A 19,539-nucleotide genomic window follows, 5' to 3' on the forward strand; every position below is an offset into this window, starting at 1 on the left:
ACACCGAGAGGAATGGCTGCTTTATCTGCCACAGTGAGTAATACTCCTCACCAGTATGGATACAAAGCACCTGTTCTTGTGGTGTTCTCACCACAGCAAATGCCTTCACTCATCCACCGCTTTTGTTAAGGGAGCTTATTATGGTGTGACACTGTAATGAAGTGAAAATTAGCTTAGGAACCTCTCCTTTTCACATACCATATGGCAACAATCCAAATAATAAAACATCTGGCAGCTTTCTGTGTGCATCCAGATGCAGGGGTCTAATGGTATAGAGAGGAATGAACAATAAAACATACATGAATGTGTGTTGCAGAACGCAACTGATTGACTTCACTAATGGAATGCCGTAAACATAAGGTGTCCTATCAAAATGCTTTTCTAAAATCCCCAAGATGAAACAGTGGTGGCAGCATCATGATGTTTTCACCAGCATTGACAGGAAATATGTCCCAATGAACAATTTAGAAGTTCAGCTGGTTGTGTAATGTAAAAACATGAGAAAGTCAATAAATATTTTGAGATGAAAGCTGAAACTGGACATGGTGAAATGCTTTCTTTGCCTTGATTGGTCAGCTCCACTGGCCTCTGCCACATTCTCCCCTAAAATTCCAATTGGAAAAAACCCCCAAGAAAACAAGGCAAATATATAATTGTATGCGTTATGTCTGGGAACAGTGTGGTGTTATGTCATTGGTTTTGCACAAACCTCACTTTTCAGAAGAGGAGGGATGCCCCTGGTGGTTGAGACGAGTCATTGATGTCGAGCATGGTGCATCCTCTCTAATTAACATTGATTAAATAAGCACTAATTAGCACATTCATCTGAAACACACATGCTACATTATGTAGAACCTGACAGCAGTGCTGCTCCTCTCTGGACCAGACCAAGATAGCATGGGGTGACTTGAAAAGGGCCAAACAACTGAGTGTTTAACTCTGTGTTCAAGTATTTTTTGATTAATGTAAAAGGCCCACATTTTTGTCCTAGAGTCGTCTTCAGTGGGAAGCTCCAAATATGAACTTCATGATGTAGTACACACTGCACCTGCACAGTGGCGAAGTTGATAACACTGTTGCCGTGCAGCAAGAAGGTCCTGGGTTCAATTCCCAATTGCATGGAGTTTGCATGTTCGCCCTGTGCATGTGTGGGTTCTCTCCGGGTACTTCGCCCAGGTTGACCCCGCCTCTCACCCGAAATGTCTTGCTGGAGATAGGCAGCCCTCTCGACCCCACTAGGGACAAGGATGTACAGAAAATGGGTGGATGTACTAAAATATAATTTTGTTTATAGCCGTCTTCTACATTCTAATGTTCTGAATTTGGGATTTTCATCAAAATTACCAAAAATAAATCCATGCCTGCAAGTATCACGTTGAATGAAACAAATTTATGGATCAGTAGGAGAACATAAAAAATTTAAATAAATGTATTTCCTAATGTAGAACTTGTTGTGTGCCTGTTTGTTTGACAGTAATCAGGACAACATGCATCTTATAGCGTTTCTCAATGCGTCGCAGCTCCCCTGATTTAATCCCGTCTCGAAATGAGGTCGAGCTGATTCAGTCTCCAAGTGGAATAAGGAGACTTACTGATCGTTTTTTTTCAGGGCTTTCTTCTGGAAACAGAAGAGTTACGGCAGCCCGGGGGGAACTGTGTCGGCTCTCCACCAAAAACTGCGATCCGGTGCGTCGTTAGAGCTGGATGTTTACTTTTGTGCGTTTTACCAAATTAATACGTCTGTCCAAGCACATCACATACAGGACAGAGGAATGCCATCACCATAAATGTGGTTTTATTATTAATAACAGTATCTCTTTTAATGAACATTGCAGATACATAATAGAAAATAAATCAGAAAACAGAGACGTCGTCTCAAGTCATGAAAGTGCCTGGAATAACTGTGCTATATATTCTCATTAATATCAATCAACGTCATGACCTTTCCAATCAAAGCCTCATCACCACAAATGTTCTATTAATCATGAACCAAAGTGTTATTGTCGTCATATTCACAGAGCCTCTCAAAGCAAAGAAGACGTTGGAGTTGGACTCCAGTGAGGATTAGTGGTTACACTCTGAGAAACCTTGTGAATAATGACCAGCAGGTTCCATGAGTATGGCTCGATTGTCTTCATTTTAATATTGTAAAGGTTTTATTTACACATTTGCCATATCTGAGGTCTCTGTTCGGAGTGGATGCTCCTGAACACGTCGGTATTTCGCTTTTCCGTGGAGGGAACTGCGTGAAATAAAGGCTCTGATTAAAAAAAACCCAAAACAACAATAACAACAAAAAAAATGCAAATATGCTGGCTTACACCTCAATAAATTATAAAAAACCAAAAAAAAAAAAACAGGCCTTTTCTCACATTTTACACAACAGAAAGATTAGAAAGCAAAACATTAGAAGAGGGGAAAGGACAGTTTTTCATTTATGTTCTTACAAATTCATCACTTTGCATATTTCATGGCACAAAATGAATCGTCTGAGACGCTGAAGTTGGTTCCTATGAGAACTGAAATGGTATGTGGCACAGGCGGATTCAGGAAATGGGGTCGTTGTCACGGGCGACGTGAGAGCGGCTCTTCACTGGATGGAGCGGTACCGATCAGGATGGGAAGTAAATAGATTTTTGTGGATGAGGTCTGTTCCGTTTACCTTTGCTTTGGTCTAAAGTTGTTTTACTATTTAGCTATAAACCAAGATTTCATTAGTGTTATTCATTACATTTCATTTTGAAGGATTTCATTCTAAAATGCTACTAGTTTTAAATATAATTTAGCTTATATTAAATGTTTATTAAATTAAACTATGTCTCAAGTTAATTCGTAAATATTTAGTCATTTACACTTTTCATGAGGTCGGTGTTGAAAGTTGTTTTACAGTGCCTTGCAAAAGAGTCTTTTCCACATTTTATCATGTCACAACCACAAATTCCTTTTCATGTAACTTGAGACTCATAGTGTTGCATAATTGTGAAGTGGGTGTGGATGTTTTTTTTTTTTAACATTTTCTTTTTTCAAATAAAATTTTAAAAGTGTGGCATGCATTTGCATTCCTTTCCCATTTGTATTTTGAGTTCAGCACCTCAGGTTGTACCGTCTTTTACCTGGAACAATATTAGTTGTGCACTGAGTGGCGTTGTTGGAAAGAGGCCATGAGATGTCCTATTTAAAGTTTGCCACCAGACGTGTAAAAAGGGACAACAAACTTGTACAAGAAGACTCTCTTTCTGGCCAACATACAAAACATTACATGGCGGCAAACCCTGACCATATCTCCTCCATTGGGAGACATGGTGGTGGCAGAATCATGCTGTGGGGACTGAATCCAGATTTTTTTTTTCCTTCCACTTCACAATTTTGCACTACTTTGTGTTGCTCTTTCACATAAAATTGCATAAAAAATAATTATTTGTGGTTGCCAAAATGTGACGTTTCAATGGGAGTGAACTGTTTTCAAGGCACTGTAGATGTTACGGAAAGAAATCTTTGCTTTGTACATTAGGAAACACTGAGTGGCGCCTTCTGGAGGGAGACGTGAGAGCCCTGGGAGGACATCTCACCTGGGGAGGGGATGGGAAACAAACAGGGCTTTCATTTAGCAGGAAATGGATATCTGAGACAATGATTTTAGCCCTGGACAGCCTAGTTTGGTCCTGTTGTGGAAACTGGGTTGAGTGATGATGGCTTTCTCCTTCATCCGCGCTGACATCGTCGATAGCTTCATCCCTACTATACTGGCGGTGAGCTGCTGCAATGACAATGAAACCAACAAATGTGATAGAAAAAGTCTGCTGAGCTGTGATTGGATTCAAAATGTCAAAACTCCCAACTTCACATGTTCGTATCATCTTACAATATAAGACGTTAATGGGTGATTTTTGTGAGCTAAGCAGTTCCACATAACAAAACAGGTTTCTTTTAATCCGTTTTCCCCGTCGCTTCTATCAGAAACGTCATACATAGAACTTCTCTAAGCAAATATCCCTCAGTTACAAAAATATACTTCTCTTTTTTTCATAAAATAATACACATAATTACTTTTCAGTGATATAATCTTCTGTTAAGGTAAATAGCAAGGTTGCTCTTTAAAAGGAAATGTTGATGTGAAGAGATAGAGATGTGAAGCCTAGCACCATAGTCTTCTTTTTCCACAAGCATTCATTATCAGAGTTGAAAACCCAGTGCTGTCCAAATTTTGCATATTCTGGTTAAGCCCAAACCTATAATATCTCAGCCTTCTCCTGAGGGCTCCCTCCCAAGAAATAAAAAAATCCATCAAAAGCATTAGAAACTACACCAGCCAACAAATTAGGATAAAGGTAACAACAGTTCTACCAACACATCTTACAGGCCATTGCTTCACTTTAGTACAAACTGAAAACAAACAAGGAAAATAAAGATTCCCAACTGATAAGGAAACATAAAGAAACAAGTCCCAAACACTGTTGCTACAAAGAATTAGAAAAACGTATGTACAGGACCCTGTTTTCCTCGACTCTCGCGGTAAATTAGGACAGGTGTTGGCTTGTGTTACTTGAGTGTTTTTACAGGCATACAAAAAAAGTTCTCCTTGCTTCTTTTTTTTGTCTCTTTTGTGGTTCAACTTTAATAAAAGCTCTTATTAGACTAAAACAAAACAAGAATTTTTCAGCTCCCGTTGTGTCTGATGTTTCATCCCTCCCGCCCCTTTCCCACATGTCATCTCCTGGTGCAAACCTAACAGCAGCAAGTATCTTAGTGCCATTCAGCTCCGTTCGGCTCTGGTGGATTCGGGGTCCGACTGCCGGCGGCTAGTCCCCCCTGTGACGGATGTTGTCCGGATCCGGACCCGCCCGGCACCGGCTCTGTCACCAGATTACGCTGGATATACTGGTCTCTCTGGGAAGCAGCGGCAGCATGGCGTTGTTGCCGTGGCCCTCCTCCACGCTCTGCTGGCGCGGCGACTTGGACTGCGGCCGCTGTCCGTTGATGAGGGTCATGGGGATGTTGCAGTAGGTGTGCTGGTTGCCTAGCGAGGACAGTGGCGGGAGCGTGCCGCTTGGTGGCAGGTCGTAGTCGTAGCTACGGTAATAGTGTTTCTGCCTCATCTGGGTGTGGCACGAGTTGTGAAAGGTCGAACGCAAATCTGGGTGTGCCGTCGCCATGGCGGTGGAGGTGGCCGCTGCCATGGAGATGGCCGAAACAGTCTGGAGCTCGCCGAAGGCGCCCTGCTCGCTCACGTCCAGCACTTGCTCGTGGGAGATGCTCAGGGGCTCCATGCGTTTGAAGGGCATCTCGTAGAGCAGCTGCTTCCAGAACTTGGAGGTGAGCTTGTTGCTGGACGGCCCGCGCCACTTGATGACCGTCAGCATTTTGATGGTGTGTTTGAGGGCCTCCACTTCCTGGTAGTTCATGATGCCCCGGAGCTCGGCGCACTCGATCAGGATGACTTTGATCTCGCCGGTCACCAGCATGTTGCGTAGCCGCGTCTCCAGTTCAAAGATGCTCCACCCCCTCCGCACCACGTAGCTGGGTGTCATGACGATGATGAGTCGCTTGCTCTGGTCCACGCAGCGCGCTACGTCCTCGATGTAGGCTGGATCGACCAGGACAGAGAGACACATTCGTCACTTTGGCGGAAAACTCAAAGCATTTAATCATTTCTGCTTCCTTATGTTTGTATTTCATCTAAACAGACTTAAAGTTAAACTTTCATTTAAATGTGAAAAACAACATTACACAGGGTACAAGAACTCTCTTTGGCCTCATTTCAAGTTTTTATAAGGCTTCTCCATTATAGTTATCAAAACTTTATCAAGCATACGACTCTGATTTAACTATTCCACCATTTAGAAATGAAATAATAGCTACAGACACAACACAGTTGTTAGTACCTCCTGCAAAGATGAGTTGAAATAAATAGATTATTTATTGCAATAGTATAGTCACACTGAAAAAATTAAATACAACATTTCATTTCATGGATTTTTTTCAAGAAAATAACCAAAGTTAGTGAGTAATAGTTAAAGTTACTCTGTGGGCAATTCTTGATATATTTAATTATTCAATGTAGTTATCAAGAAAGCGATTCCTCTAAGTGGTGGCTCCCAATTTGTGAACAAGGTTCAATTGGTTCTTTTGGCAGGATAATAGACAAAATAAACACAGAGATGCTTCAAAACCAAGATTCTTCCATTACCATCTTGGTTTCCAAGCCTAAATCCTACAGAAAACCTGTGAGTCAGCATCCGGTAGGATCTCAGTCTACTATCTAATCTAAGATTGCAATTTGTGTAAAAAATAATTTCATTGACAATTATTTCTCTAATACATATACATCTCAACTGAATAGACATACACTATTTAAAGGTTTAGTTTTTCAAAACCGTTCACTGAGATTATGTTATTGCATTTTAAGGCTCTTATTTTTTCCCCAGAGGTGGCAAGAAACAAAAAAGAACAAAAAAAACAAACAACCCGTCTCCAACTGTCCCCTGCATTCAAAACCGAGACATTGAAAATTTCGGCCACACGTAGGCAGAAAACAGTGTGGGTTTACATTAGCTACTGCTGAGCCACTACAGCTAATGGATGCGTCATCGTGCAGCAAACTGAGTGTTTTTGGTTTTCACACCTTGCCTCGAGTGTCAGGAGAAAGTGAAAGCATGAGAGAATGCGTGTGCATGCAGCTAATGCTTGCTTTTAGCCTTTCTTGGCCGCCATAGCAGCTTTGGTCAGCAGCAGGTGGACGGGATAAAACCAGACCCCGTCTCTCTTGGTAATATCTCAGTGTGTTTGCTGGTCGTTAAGCCAACTGACGCCACTTTCCCTCCCCGTCCTGCTCTGCATACATCGGAGAGAAAACTGCTTCTCTTCTGTCATGCTGCGCCTGAGGCTGTCCAATGAGAGAAGCTCGATTAGAGTAAACTTGGGTTTGAAGTTGCCCTTTACTTCAACATGACAAGCCAGTCTCTTTGCTGTTTGGTAATTGGTCATCATGCTGTAATTCAACAGGACCCTGAGGCCAAATCTCCACTTCAAGGTCTGAGCCAGTTCACTTTGGGGTTTTCTTTGTAGTATATCAGAAGGAAAAAAAAACAAAACTAAAAAGGATTAATGGATATTCTACATTAGCTAATGAAGAGTGGCTTGATTAGATTTTTTTTTTAACTGACTGTAAATCTGCTGTTTCTAGATGCCGTCTGCCAACTATTCATAACTTTAAAAATTAAATTTCAACCCTGTAAAGTCAAAGGAATACAATGTTTCTCTCTTCAGATCTGACAGACCATATTCTAATGAAATAGCTCATAAAATCACTGTTGTCTTTTAGTTTTTAATAAGAAGTTCCAATTAATTTACAACAGGAGAGTTATTCCTCTAAATTTTGTTAGCCAAACAGATAAAGTAAAGAAAAAGTGAATAATTGTTAAAGTATTTAACGCACTGGGGTGTGATGATGCGTCAAGCTTTATGTTTACAATTATGATTACCCCCATTTTTATCACAATGTCCCCATATTGTTTCTGTACTTCATCATCTAAGCTCTGAAAATAAACATCCACTGTGGACATCGAGGGAAGGGAAAGATGGATGGACACAAGAAAGGAAAGGTGGAAGAGATAAGGATGTCACAACTGATAAAAGAAGGAAGATAGTACAGGTCAAAACGATTAAGGGAAATGAAGAAAAAAAAAATGCAAAAAAGAGAGGAAGGACACAAAAATAGCGACTAGAGGAAGGAAAAGAAGAACAATTCAAAGAGTGTCAAGAAAACAAAGGGAGGAAGGAAAGACACAATGGAGGAAATAAAAAGGGACAAAAGGAAATGAAAGATGGAGGAACACAACAAAGACAAGATGGACAGAAAGAACTTATCAGGGAATGAATCAGAAAAACAATCGACAATACAGTGCTATAGAACTTCATTTACAATTAAACTACACAGTAAAATAAATTTCATCATGTTGATGATTAAGCATCCATATAATTCACCAGAGTGATACAGAACTGCTGGCTACATAGAAAATTGTTTACAGGTAAATAAAGTTAAGGCTTTGATAGAGAATGGTTTACGAACAACAGAAGGGACACATTTATGTTTTTACAATCTAAAAGTGTTCTAACAACAGGTTTAAAATATTGTGTTTCCTCAAAGTGGTATGGGTTTTATGGAGTTTGGGTTATGATTTGTGATGCACACTTCAAACTGCCTGTGACATAAAAACAGCAACATTTTCTGGCCAAATCACAGTTTTCAGTCTGTTAAGTTAATAAAAATGAAAACCTGTCACAACATGTAGCCCGTTCTTTGTGACTACAGGCCAATACAGTTTGTAGTTGAGCATTCTCATCAGTTATTGAGCTGACTCCTCATATTAATGCTCAATGTTTAGTCTACAAACTTTTGATAGCACTCTTTTACTCTGAATTTACTTCTGATCCCCATGTGGGCCTGATGACAAAAACTGATGGTCGTGCCCACCTTATCCGTGAAATTATGCACTATGTAGCCTAACTTCCTCCATGGAAACTAGGCACATTTTTCTGAACGAGACTTTATTTGAAATAAGAAAACTAATTGCAACACATGATATAATAAAGCATATTGAAAGCACACAAAAAACAAATGGTTAAAAGGAGACTTCATGTAAGTTCTGCAACATATGAGTACATAAGACAATCTGTAAGCTCTTTAGCCACTAGCCAGAGTCTGTGTCAGTGTTTGTCAACACATGTGGGAAAAATCTGGGGAAAAAGTACCTCTAAGTAGTCTTGTGTCATCCTGGAAATGATCATTGGTGAAACCTAAACAATAGATATTTACATTTAAAGGGTGATCAGAAGATTTGTGAGCAGGTGAAAACAGTGACGGAGATGTGGGGACACTCCCCTGGCATAAACTGGATTTATCCACGGGTGCATAAATGGCGGCGATTGTTTCATAATCGCAATGAGCAGTTTATTCCAGTTTAATATGGGACATGAAGCATAAAAACGCAGAGGAATGCAAGTGGTAGGAGTTCAGCCAGGACTTCTGCTTCGGGAAAGTGCTGGAAGTACAGTGGCTCTCAAAAGTGAACACACCCCTGTGAAATTAATAATGTTTTTTTGTAATGTAAAGAAAGTGAGACCATAATTAATTATTTAAAAACATCTTCCACATATATTTGAATATTTTCTGTATTTTGAAAATGTTGGTGCCTCTATTTCGCTTGAAAAAAATCCCAAATAGAGCCGTTTTAGACTTGGTTGGTTCAACCTGAACTTAACGCTCTCTTGAGAAGAAACAGATGATGAAATTGAGTTTAATTTATTATTATTATTTTTTTCAGTCAGAAAGTTACGAATCAGACCTCTCATGGGCGATATGTTCAAATCAAAATATAATGTGGTAAATAAAACAGTTTAACATAAATCAATCTACTCTAGAAAAGGAAAGAGCAGCTGGAAAATCAAACATTTTCATATAGTCAATTTTCTTTTTAACTATTATTGATGTCAGGTGTGAACTTAGAAAGAATGAATGCTGAAAAACTTAATCAAAAAGTGGAGGCTATGAATGCTTCTTTTAATGTTTCCTATAATAAACGTGTTTTCACCTGAATTGTACAGGACGAATGCCACGTTATATGTGGAAAAACTTCTGGTTTCAAGATTAGCAGTTTACCAAGGGTGTGGAGACTTTTTACATCCACTGCACATGGGATCCGAATGTTGAGTTTTCCTCAGAGCTGACATGCCACTAAAACAAAACTAAGAAGGGTTGTTGACACACGGCGAACCCCCAAAAGGCCAAACTCTGTTTTTGCCTAACTCTGCCTTATACTGTGTTGTATGAACTGTTCGGATGCTAATACGCTCCCAATGGGAGCCGAATGTTTATGCGTAGCAACAATAAAGCAGAAAGCAGAACCACCGGGCTGAAATAGTGGCACGCTGTGGTTGAGATTCCTCTCCATCCTTGCATTTTTATGCCATTTTTCCCATATTACAGCAGTCCCAACCCTCCCCCGCCCCCCGGTCTGCGAGCACAGCATCACAAAAACAGATTCAGTTTATAACCCTGGCACAAAGCCACTGACGGAACGCGTAATTAGTAATGGCGGCATGTGCGGGGAAGACAGGCAGATGCAAGTATTGAAATGGAGGCTAACAGCATAATGATATTATCAAACTCATCTGTGTATTGAGTTAATCAAAGGTAAGCACGGGGCATGGTGAGATGCTCCATTAGGAATATGCTGTGGTAAAACATGCACTAATATCCATGCATAAAGAGATTTTGTAATGTGCAGCTGACACCATTACACATCAGCATGCAGAGGCAGAGTCTTTGCAGAGCTGGATCTGGAATATGGACTCTAATCAGCAGGATTGTACCTTCTGCTGATTGTGTTTGAAAGGCAATGAAGGTTACTTTGGGTCCAACACGCTGGAAATACTCCATACTGCAGGCTTTTTATATATATTCCATTGGTTTTTAATTGGTCTTTTACTTCAGATGCAGCATTTGGTGATTATTTTTTATTCTTCAGATTGTAGATATTTATAGTGTATGCATGAAAGTTGATTTATAATGCATAATTGGGTTTAGAGGTTTTCATTCACAAACAGCATTTTTGTTCTTTTTAACCATTCGGAGTGAAACAAGTACACGACAAAACCTCAATGAATATAAAAACATTTGAATTTATTGTTTCCTTATTTGCTTTTATTAATTTCATCTTGTTGGAGCTTAATGAGGTTTGTTTTGAACTTGCATTTTAAAACCTACTGCAATATTCTTTGGTTTTATACAAATAAAAGCCAACAAATGCTTGACTATTTGGCATTTGTTGACTCCCTCTCTGTAAAAACAAACTAGTAAATGAAATTAGACTGCAAAAAGTGGGATGGTATAAAGGTTTGTGGATGGCCCATGAACTCAGGCATATTGAAAATATGCTTGCAGGCAGAATCAGTGGCAGGAAACCAACACATTTAAATGAGCTCCATCAATTCTGCCAAGAAGAAGAGTGGTCAAATGTCCAGCCAGAACAGCTTGTTGATGGCAACAAGTGTTTTCTCTGAAACTTGCATACAGACAGTTATCTAAAATTACAAGAGATGTATGTATGTATTTAAGCCTGTATGTCAAATTTGACTCTGTGTGGATAATAAATGATTCATAAATTCAAACATGTGCAATAAAGTGTTGTTTTTGTAAACCATTGCAGTTGCATGCTATATTGTTGTTGAAATTAATTAGCAAAACCCACCAAATGAAAGATTCTCATGCTAACAAATTAAAAACATATTTTTCAAAATGTATATTGTGCAGCTGTTGTCTCTTTCTTAAAATGTAATTTCAAATCTAGTACGTGTGAAAGAGGGGAAAAATATATATCTAAGACTTTGAGTCTAAGCAAGATTGAAATATTATTCAATATACAGAAAATACTGCATGTGAAAGATAAAACAAAATAAAACCATTAAACTAAGCTAAAAAAGATAACATATCAAAATAATGTGAAATCAAACAAAAGTAAAATGAAAATACTTTTTCAAACTTCTAGTTTAAGTTTCTACATCATAAAATTCTTAAATATTGAAAAAAAACATATTGTTCATGAAAATGTTCATGGTTGAAGCTCCTATTTTTTATTTCTCAACATCTAGTATAACAACCAGCTAAAAAGGATCAAAATATGTCATTTAAGAATTAAAAATAGTCTGTCTAACTTTATTTTTATCCACGAGCATCAAATGTTCAGTGGAAAAGTACTGAGTTTACATAATTTTAAAAGATAATCTAAATTTTTTAGATGCATTTCCTTATCCTTAAACCTGGAATATTGTAATTCCAGGCTTAGACCTGGTACTTTGGGAAGCATGCATTTAAAAGTTATATTTTGTCATTTTGGCAAACTGAAAAGCAACTTCTAAGGTAGCTGTTTTTGTTTGTTTCTGTAAAAATCGTCAAATTCAGACCTCATCAGGTTTTTAAAATCTAAAACACTCCTAGAAACAAAGTCAATTTGAAAAAAACCCAAACAAAACTGATCCACCTCAGTCGGGCTTGTGGTTAGGAAAAAAATAAACTCGGAATGATCAGAAATGAAAACCCATGGTGCTCTTTCATGTCTTTGTTATGCAACGGCACAAACGCATAACAAGAAGCCAACAAACACGGCATCGCCACCGCACCGACAACAGCTACACGAGCAACACCAAGCCACAAGACATTGGACACAACTTGACATCGCCATGAGAGAGAGCTTACTTCCTGTGGGGATCAAGTCCCTGTCTGGAATGAAGAGTTTATACCCATAATGCTTCTCCAGGACGTCGGGGAGGATCTCCAGGGCAAAGCGCTCCTCCTCTCTGGTTTCCTGGCTCCACTGGTCCGGGTCCACTTTGGTGTATGACAGGTAAGCGTCATAGTCTTTGTTTTCTGCAAGGAGATGGACGTTAAACCATCAGTGGCAGTTTAAATCAGTGAGTTATACATACCATCATTGCTTTTATACAACTCAAACTGCGCCATAAATACACTCTGTTCCACCTCAGATGCTCATAATCTGTTTTCATACTGCTGCAGACAGCTCTATCATTCACAGGGAGCTTTCATCGAGACAGGGCGCCTCCATCCCGCTGACCTCTGGGCACCTCTGCCCATCCGAGCTCTTTTCATTACAGCTCCGACCCAACTGACAAATTATGTTACCTTGATGGCTATTGTGCCCTCTGCAGGCAAAACAAATTAGAGCTAAACGCCCGGCTCCGCCTGCTCAGCCCCGCCGTCGCGTGGCGCTGCTCCATCACCCACATGAAAGCGGAGATTGATGATGGATTTGAAAGTAGTGAGCTGGGAGATGGAAAGTGAGCCAAGAAGGAAGAGTTTATGTGTCTTCTTAAGCTTAAAGCACAACAGTAAAAACTAGAAAATTTCGGAAGAAATTTAGCCGGGGCCTGCCAAGGCGCGCCCGTGGGGTTTTGGGCCCGGCGTCGTCACGCCACAAATCGGCATCGACGCCAAAGAACGCCGCAACGTAATCAGTGGCACGCGGAGAACCGCAAGAACGTTAAGCGAGGCGGACGTGCACCATTCAGTACGATTTAAAATTTTCTCAAGGCTTTTATTTTGGAAGTTTTGTTAAACTTCATTTCAAAGGGCCAAACTAATCCCATGCGTAATAGTCCTTGGGTTAAAATAGTTATATAATGCTCAAAACACAAGTGGCTGGTGTAAAAATATTCAAGGCTTTTATTTTGGAATTTTTGTTAAACTTCAATTCAAAGGTCCAAACTAATTCCATGTATAACAGTCATTGGGTTAAATCAGTTATATAATGCTGAAAACGCAAGTAGTTGATGTAAAAATATTAAAGGCTTTTATTTTGGAATTTTTGTTAAACTTCATTTCAAAGGGCCAACCTAATCCCATGTGTAATAGTCATTGGGTTAAATCAGTTATTTATTGCTCAAAAGAGCAATTATCTGATGTAAAATATGTCAAGGCTTTTATTTTGGAATTTTTGTTAAACTTCAATCCAAAGGTCCAAACTAATTCCATGTATAACAGTCATTGGGTTAAATCAGTTATATAATGCTGAAAACGCAAGTAGTTAGCAAAATGCTAATGTTAGCATCATTGCTGTCACTAGCATGTGGGACATCACTAGGATGTTCTCTATAATGGACTTACTCCATTCAGTATACTAAACATGGCTAATAAGTCCAATAAATAGCTAATAGCTTATTTAAGCTAAAATGCTAATGCTAATGAACTGCCTTGCTGCGCAAGGCAGTTCCCTAACCTGAGAGAAACAGATAATGCAGAATAATATTATTGCACTGCCTGCGGCGGTGCACTAACCTCAGGGGCATGTTGAGGCTTTTATTTTGAAATTTTTGTTAAGCTTAATTTCAAAGGTCCAAACTAATCCCATGTGTAATAGTCATTGGGTTAAATCAGTTATTTATTGCTCAAAAGAGCAATTATCTGATCTAAAATATGTCAAGGCTTTTATTTTGAAATTTTCAGTATGCTTCATTTCAAAGGGCCAAACTAATACCATGTGTAACAGTGCTTTGGATGAAAAAGTCAAAGAAACCCAAAAAGAGCAATTACGTCATGTAAAAATATTCAAGGCTTTTATTTTGAAATTTTTGTTAAACTTCATTTCAAAGGGCCAAACTAATCCCCTGCGTAATAGTCATTGGGTTAAAATAGTTATATAATGCTCAAAACACAAGTAGTTGATGTAAAAATATTCAAGGCTTTTATTTTGAAATTTTCAGTATGCTTCATTTCAGAGGGCCAAACTAATACCACGTGTAACAGTGCTTTGGATGAAAAAGTCACATAAAGCCAAAAACAGCAATTACCTGATGTAAAAATATTCAAGGCTTTTATTTTGAAATTATTATTATGCTCCATTTTAAAGTTCCGAACTAATCCCATGTGTAACATTGCTTTGGATGAAAAAGTCATATACGGCCAAAAAGAGCAATTACTTCATGTAAAATATTCAAGGCTTTTATTTTGAAATTTTCAGTATGCTTCATTTTAAAGTTCTGAACTAATACCACGTGTAAGAGTGCTTTGGATGAAAAAGTCAAATAAAGCCAAAAAGAGCAATTACGTCATGTAAAAATATTCAAGGCTATTATTTTGAAATTTTTGTTAAGCTTCATTTTAAAGGGCCAAACTAATACCATGTGTAACAGTGCTTTGGATGAAAAAGTCAAATAAAGCCAAAAAGAGCAATTACATGATGTAAAAATATTCAAGGCTTTTATTTTGAAATTTTTGTTAAGCTTCATTTCAAAGGGACAAACTAATACCATGTGTAACAGTGCTTTGGATGAAAAAGTCAAATAAAGCCAAAAAGAGCAATGACGTCATGTAAAAATATTCAAGGCTTTTATTTTGAAATTATTATTATGCTCCATTTTAAAGTTCCGAACTAATCCCATGTGTATGTAACATTGCTTTGGATAAAAAAGTCATATACGGCCAAAAAGAGCAATTACGTCATGTAAAATATTCAAGGCTTTTATTTTGAAATTTTCAGTATGCTTAATTTTAAAGTTCCAAACTAATCCCATGTGTAACAGTGCTTTGGATGAAAAAGTCACATAAAGCCAAAAACAGCAATTACCTGATGTAAAAATATTCAAGGCTTTTATTTTGAAATTATTATTATGCTCCATTTTAAAGTTCCGAACTAATCCCATGTGTAACATTGCTTTGGATGAAAAAGTCATATACGGCCAAAAAGAGCAATTACGTCATGTAAAATATTCAAGGCTTTTATTTTGAAATTTTCAGTATGCTTAATTTTAAAGTTCCAAACTAATCCCATGTGTAACAGTTACTGAGTTAAATCAGTTATATACAGCCCATAGCAGCGGGTAGTTCTAAAGGCCAGTTCTCAGTCCTGATCTGTTTCAACTGAGGATAGATAGAACTACAGCGATGCGTATTCGTAGTCCAAACCAGCAGCCAATAGCCTCTTGAGATCCGTTGCTATGGCAAATAATGGTCTCAGCAGGTGTGAGCTGTGAGCTCTGAGCTCTCAAACACACAATTGTGTGTTTGAGAGCAAACACGTTTTACTGACAAAAAGCATTGGAAACAAATCCTTCTTGTTCGGGAACCGTAATACATATTCGAAAAGCGTTTTAAGCGTATGACAGTTCAATGTGTCTTCTGCGATAGTCCCGAGATTCATATCTGTACCTCACTCAGAACATTTACAGTGATGAGAGAAAGAAATGTTGTGCCCAGATCTGAACCGAGATCGGCTGTCACTGTAATTTGAGCAAAAATGAGAAAGTTTGGGTCGCTTAGAGGCAAATTGTGGAGAAACCGTAATTGGTATCGACGAGCCGTCTTCACTTTCGAAGAGATCACAGACGTATCTACAAAATGAAATTTGAATGGCATTTCTAGGTGAATTTGTGACGACACAGCAAATCCTCAAAAATAGGGTATTTCCAGGATTTTTCCCATTGACTTATAATGGGGTTTTTTTCGCAGTTTTTTGCGAATTATGTCGCCACGTTAAGCCCAAATCCCACCAAAAATAATAGCTCCAATGGCGTGAATTTTCTGCACGTTTTGATACCTCATTTGTAGGTGTGCACCCAGCGGTATGAGCCGCATTAACGGTGACGGAAGAAAAATAAAGAAGATTAAAGAGACGCTTCTCTCCGACAATAGTAATAGGTTCCTGCCATTGCTTTGCATGGCAGGCCCCAATAAATCAGGAGAATGGAAGACGCGGAGATATCCCAGGGCTTCTATTGGAACGGAGATAATGGCTTCTGGCTCCACAGCAAAACAACCAAATCACTTGGAGCGTGTCTGCCGCAACCCTAAACCTGCTCACTGATTTCAACGTGGTTTGTAAATGAGCAACAAACACATTAGAAATGTGTACATTTAATATTTTAAAATAAATGTTTGTGAGATTCTGCAAGCGCACACACTTGAACATTTTTGTGCTAGAGATAATACTTAGAATATCGGCCAAAAAGTTTGATTTTGGTCTCATTTATTTAACATGTAAAAGACATTAAATAATTGCAACAGTCATGAAGATTTTATTTGGTTTGGCTCTTTAAATGGAGTGATTCACATACCAAAAAATAAGTATTATAACACCATTATAAAAAGATTAAACACTGAATTTAATATTGGGTCCATCTTAACAGTTAGATACTGAAGGATCAGAGTAGCAAGGGAAGAGTTTCCTTTGACATGAAGACCAAAGTGTGTGCAGGCAGGAGGAGGCGTCATCTTAAATAAAAAGATAAACCCTCAGAGCAAAATCTGACTTTATCACATCTTTAACCTTTGACAACATAAATGTGCAATATTAAGACATAAAGTGATGAATATTGCACAGTCTGCAGCAGAATTGATCACATCCTGCACGTTAACTGACTCATTTAAAACAACATTTAAGCTTGTAACTAAATCTAAATCAATAGACCTCTGTGTTTGAATACAGACAGAATGTGGTTTTTGGATTATAATTGTCGTGTTTTTTTTTCAAAAGTGTACCCTCACTGATATTTAAACCTGTCCCATCCAAACCAAACTGAAGGAAATCCTTCCAGAGTTAAAATCTTAGAGGATAAGAGCAGATTTCACAACTCAAAGTTCCCGTCTTCATTTTGACTCTTGTTCTACCGCTTTATTGCACAAGCCACGTAGACGTCTCGTTCGGATGGAGCATGTTCAGAGCAGCATTTCCATTTCGCCTCCGTTAATATCCTTTCCATTTTACACTTGAGCCTCTCTCAGGAGCTGTGAGACTGTCAACAAGATTCACTCACTTCCCAGAGGGTAATCTTGATATTTGGCAAGTGCACACCACTCTTACATGACGCCCCGTAATGAATCTATCTTGTTTTTATAACGTGCAATTCATTTTACAGCACCGGGGACATGTAAAAATAATTGAAATGTAACCTCACTTAGTATAACTAACTCCGAGGCATAAATCTCTGCCTCTGTTTTTCTCTGCTAGCATTTAAACAAATGCTGTGTAGGCAGATCAAGGGCTATTTCGGTGGAGGTGATTCACTCATCGGTAGAGAAAAACAGAGAGGAGAGAAAGCCTGACCCCTCCTCCTCCTCTAATTCCCCTTCAGCATCTTGAGAAGTCACTATCAGAGAAAGCTGTGGGATCTACCTACCAAACCAAGCCCACGTATATCTGACGCGCCACACGTGCGCTTCGGGTGCGTGCACGTGCACAGGCGGCCCACAGTGAAACTGAGAACTCTTGAACTTCCTGTGAAAAGTGTCAGGAGAGTTGAAGGCGTAAATTTCTGCTGCAATACCCCCCCCGCCCCCCTGGCTTCAGTTCAATTTAATGGAGACCAAATGACAAATATAACAAACATGCAGAACTACTGCTAATGAGTGGATGGATCTTCACAATCCTCCCCCGCCCTCTTCTACGTACAACATTTGGTTTTCCATTATTAGTTGCACCAAAATAACATGGGTTTGCATCAGATTGTAGAAAGCTGCCTAACATTGAGAAACTCATTTCGTAAAAGAAATCACATACTGCCTTTTTTTTTAATATATAATCTAAGCACGGAAGAAAAGAAAAATCATTCTTTGTGGTGAAAAAGACCAGACAGATTATTAATATACAGCAGTTCTGTTTTTTTTTTAACTAAATCATTCAAAGTCTGATATCATAGCAAACCTATAAATCAAAGGGACTGGGATAAATATGGCTTTTAATCATTTTTCACTTCAAATGTCTCTACTTTTCTTGCAGACTCGAACACTCCATGTCTACATGACCCTTTGAAAATATCAAAGGAGTAGCAGCTCAGCCGTTCATCACACGAGTATCAGTTCCAAATCAGCTTAACCATTTTTAAACATTAAATAGAAAAGTATAGTGTGATATTACTTCTTGTTTAAAGCTCAGACAAATCAGGTTTTATCACAGAATTCAAACCAGCCTTAAAAAAACAAAATGAAAATGGTCAACCATAAGTGACGCAGAAAATGTCATTGTCAATCAGATAATCAGTAAAAATGTAAAATGATATAAAAACTCAATAACTCCACATCTAGGAGCCGCAGTCAGCCGTGCCAAACTTTTCCTTGTGGACAATAAGCAGCGGCATATACACATCTAATATGCATTAGAGTTGCCATGTGTGCAACAAAACTATTAGCGCTTTGCATCTCCAAACTGTACTTAACACCAAGGGAGCCTCATCAGTCCTCGCTGCCTTGACAACGATGACATTCGTATTTATGGCGCAGTGTTGATGAGCTCCCACCTCTTTGTCAAGCCCAGCTCGCCTGTTGTCATCATGAAGCCTATTATTGATTCTGGTGACACCCACACAATGTGACAAGTGAGCGCTCTTTAACTAAATTGCATCGCTGACAAATAGCTGACAGTCCATCCTATTGTTACGCGCAGCTTACAATTTTACATCTGGCAGAGGAGGGCGTTCAATTAGTACTTGGAGTGGCCACGATCAAACACTGGCACTTTCTTGGCAGCTCGTGTGGGGCTCTGCAGGAGAAAACCACATCTCTGTGCACTGGCTCAAAGCCTTTATTGATGAGAAGTACCAGTCTGAGCAAATACATCTTATATGTATCCATTTTGCAGATGCTACAGTGTGTTGCATAAGTGCTTTTGTCTTGAGGTTTTCCACATTGAGTTGTAGTATTCTATGAAGGCTTCAGAGGTTTGTTGGAGAACATAAGAGTAAGGCTGCAACAAACAATTATTTGTTAATCGGTTAATCCCTAGACTATTCTAACGATTAATCAATTAATGGGATAAAAACTTGTTTATACAGACTTTTCCTTTAACCGATGAAGCATTTTCATACAATGTTAGAAATACATTAAAAGTAGAACAGTAACTAAGGACTATTTTAGTAATCGATTAATTGATTATTCTGACAATCAATTTACAAAATGTCAACTTCAATAGACATTTGATTAAACCACTTAAGTATTTTTTATACAACATTAGAAATACATAAAAAGATGCTAAAAAG

General features: G+C 38.6%; 1 protein-coding gene across 2 annotated transcripts in view; it reads right to left on the bottom strand.

The window, feature by feature from the left end:
- Window positions 1–1,773: 1,773 nt before the first annotated feature.
- The window catches only part of LOC116716085 (interleukin-1 receptor accessory protein-like 1), a 216,519-nt gene continuing 198,753 nt past the window's right edge, over window positions 1,774–19,539 (bottom strand). The window contains exons 10-12 of one of the 2 annotated variants that reach the window (XM_032556867.1): window positions 12,254–12,424; window positions 8,752–8,796; window positions 1,774–5,584 (exon numbers count right to left, since the gene is read on the bottom strand). In XM_032556867.1, coding sequence (XP_032412758.1) covers window positions 4,857–5,584; window positions 8,752–8,796; window positions 12,254–12,424 — 944 coding nt within the window. In that variant the 3' untranslated portion in view covers window positions 1,774–4,856. The remainder of the gene's footprint in view (window positions 5,585–8,751; window positions 8,797–12,253; window positions 12,425–19,539) is intronic. The other variant, XM_032556868.1, reaches the window with a different exon arrangement.

This window comes from Xiphophorus hellerii, chromosome 24 (genome assembly GCF_003331165.1).
Source record: "Xiphophorus hellerii strain 12219 chromosome 24, Xiphophorus_hellerii-4.1, whole genome shotgun sequence".
NCBI lineage: Eukaryota > Metazoa > Chordata > Actinopteri > Cyprinodontiformes > Poeciliidae > Xiphophorus > Xiphophorus hellerii.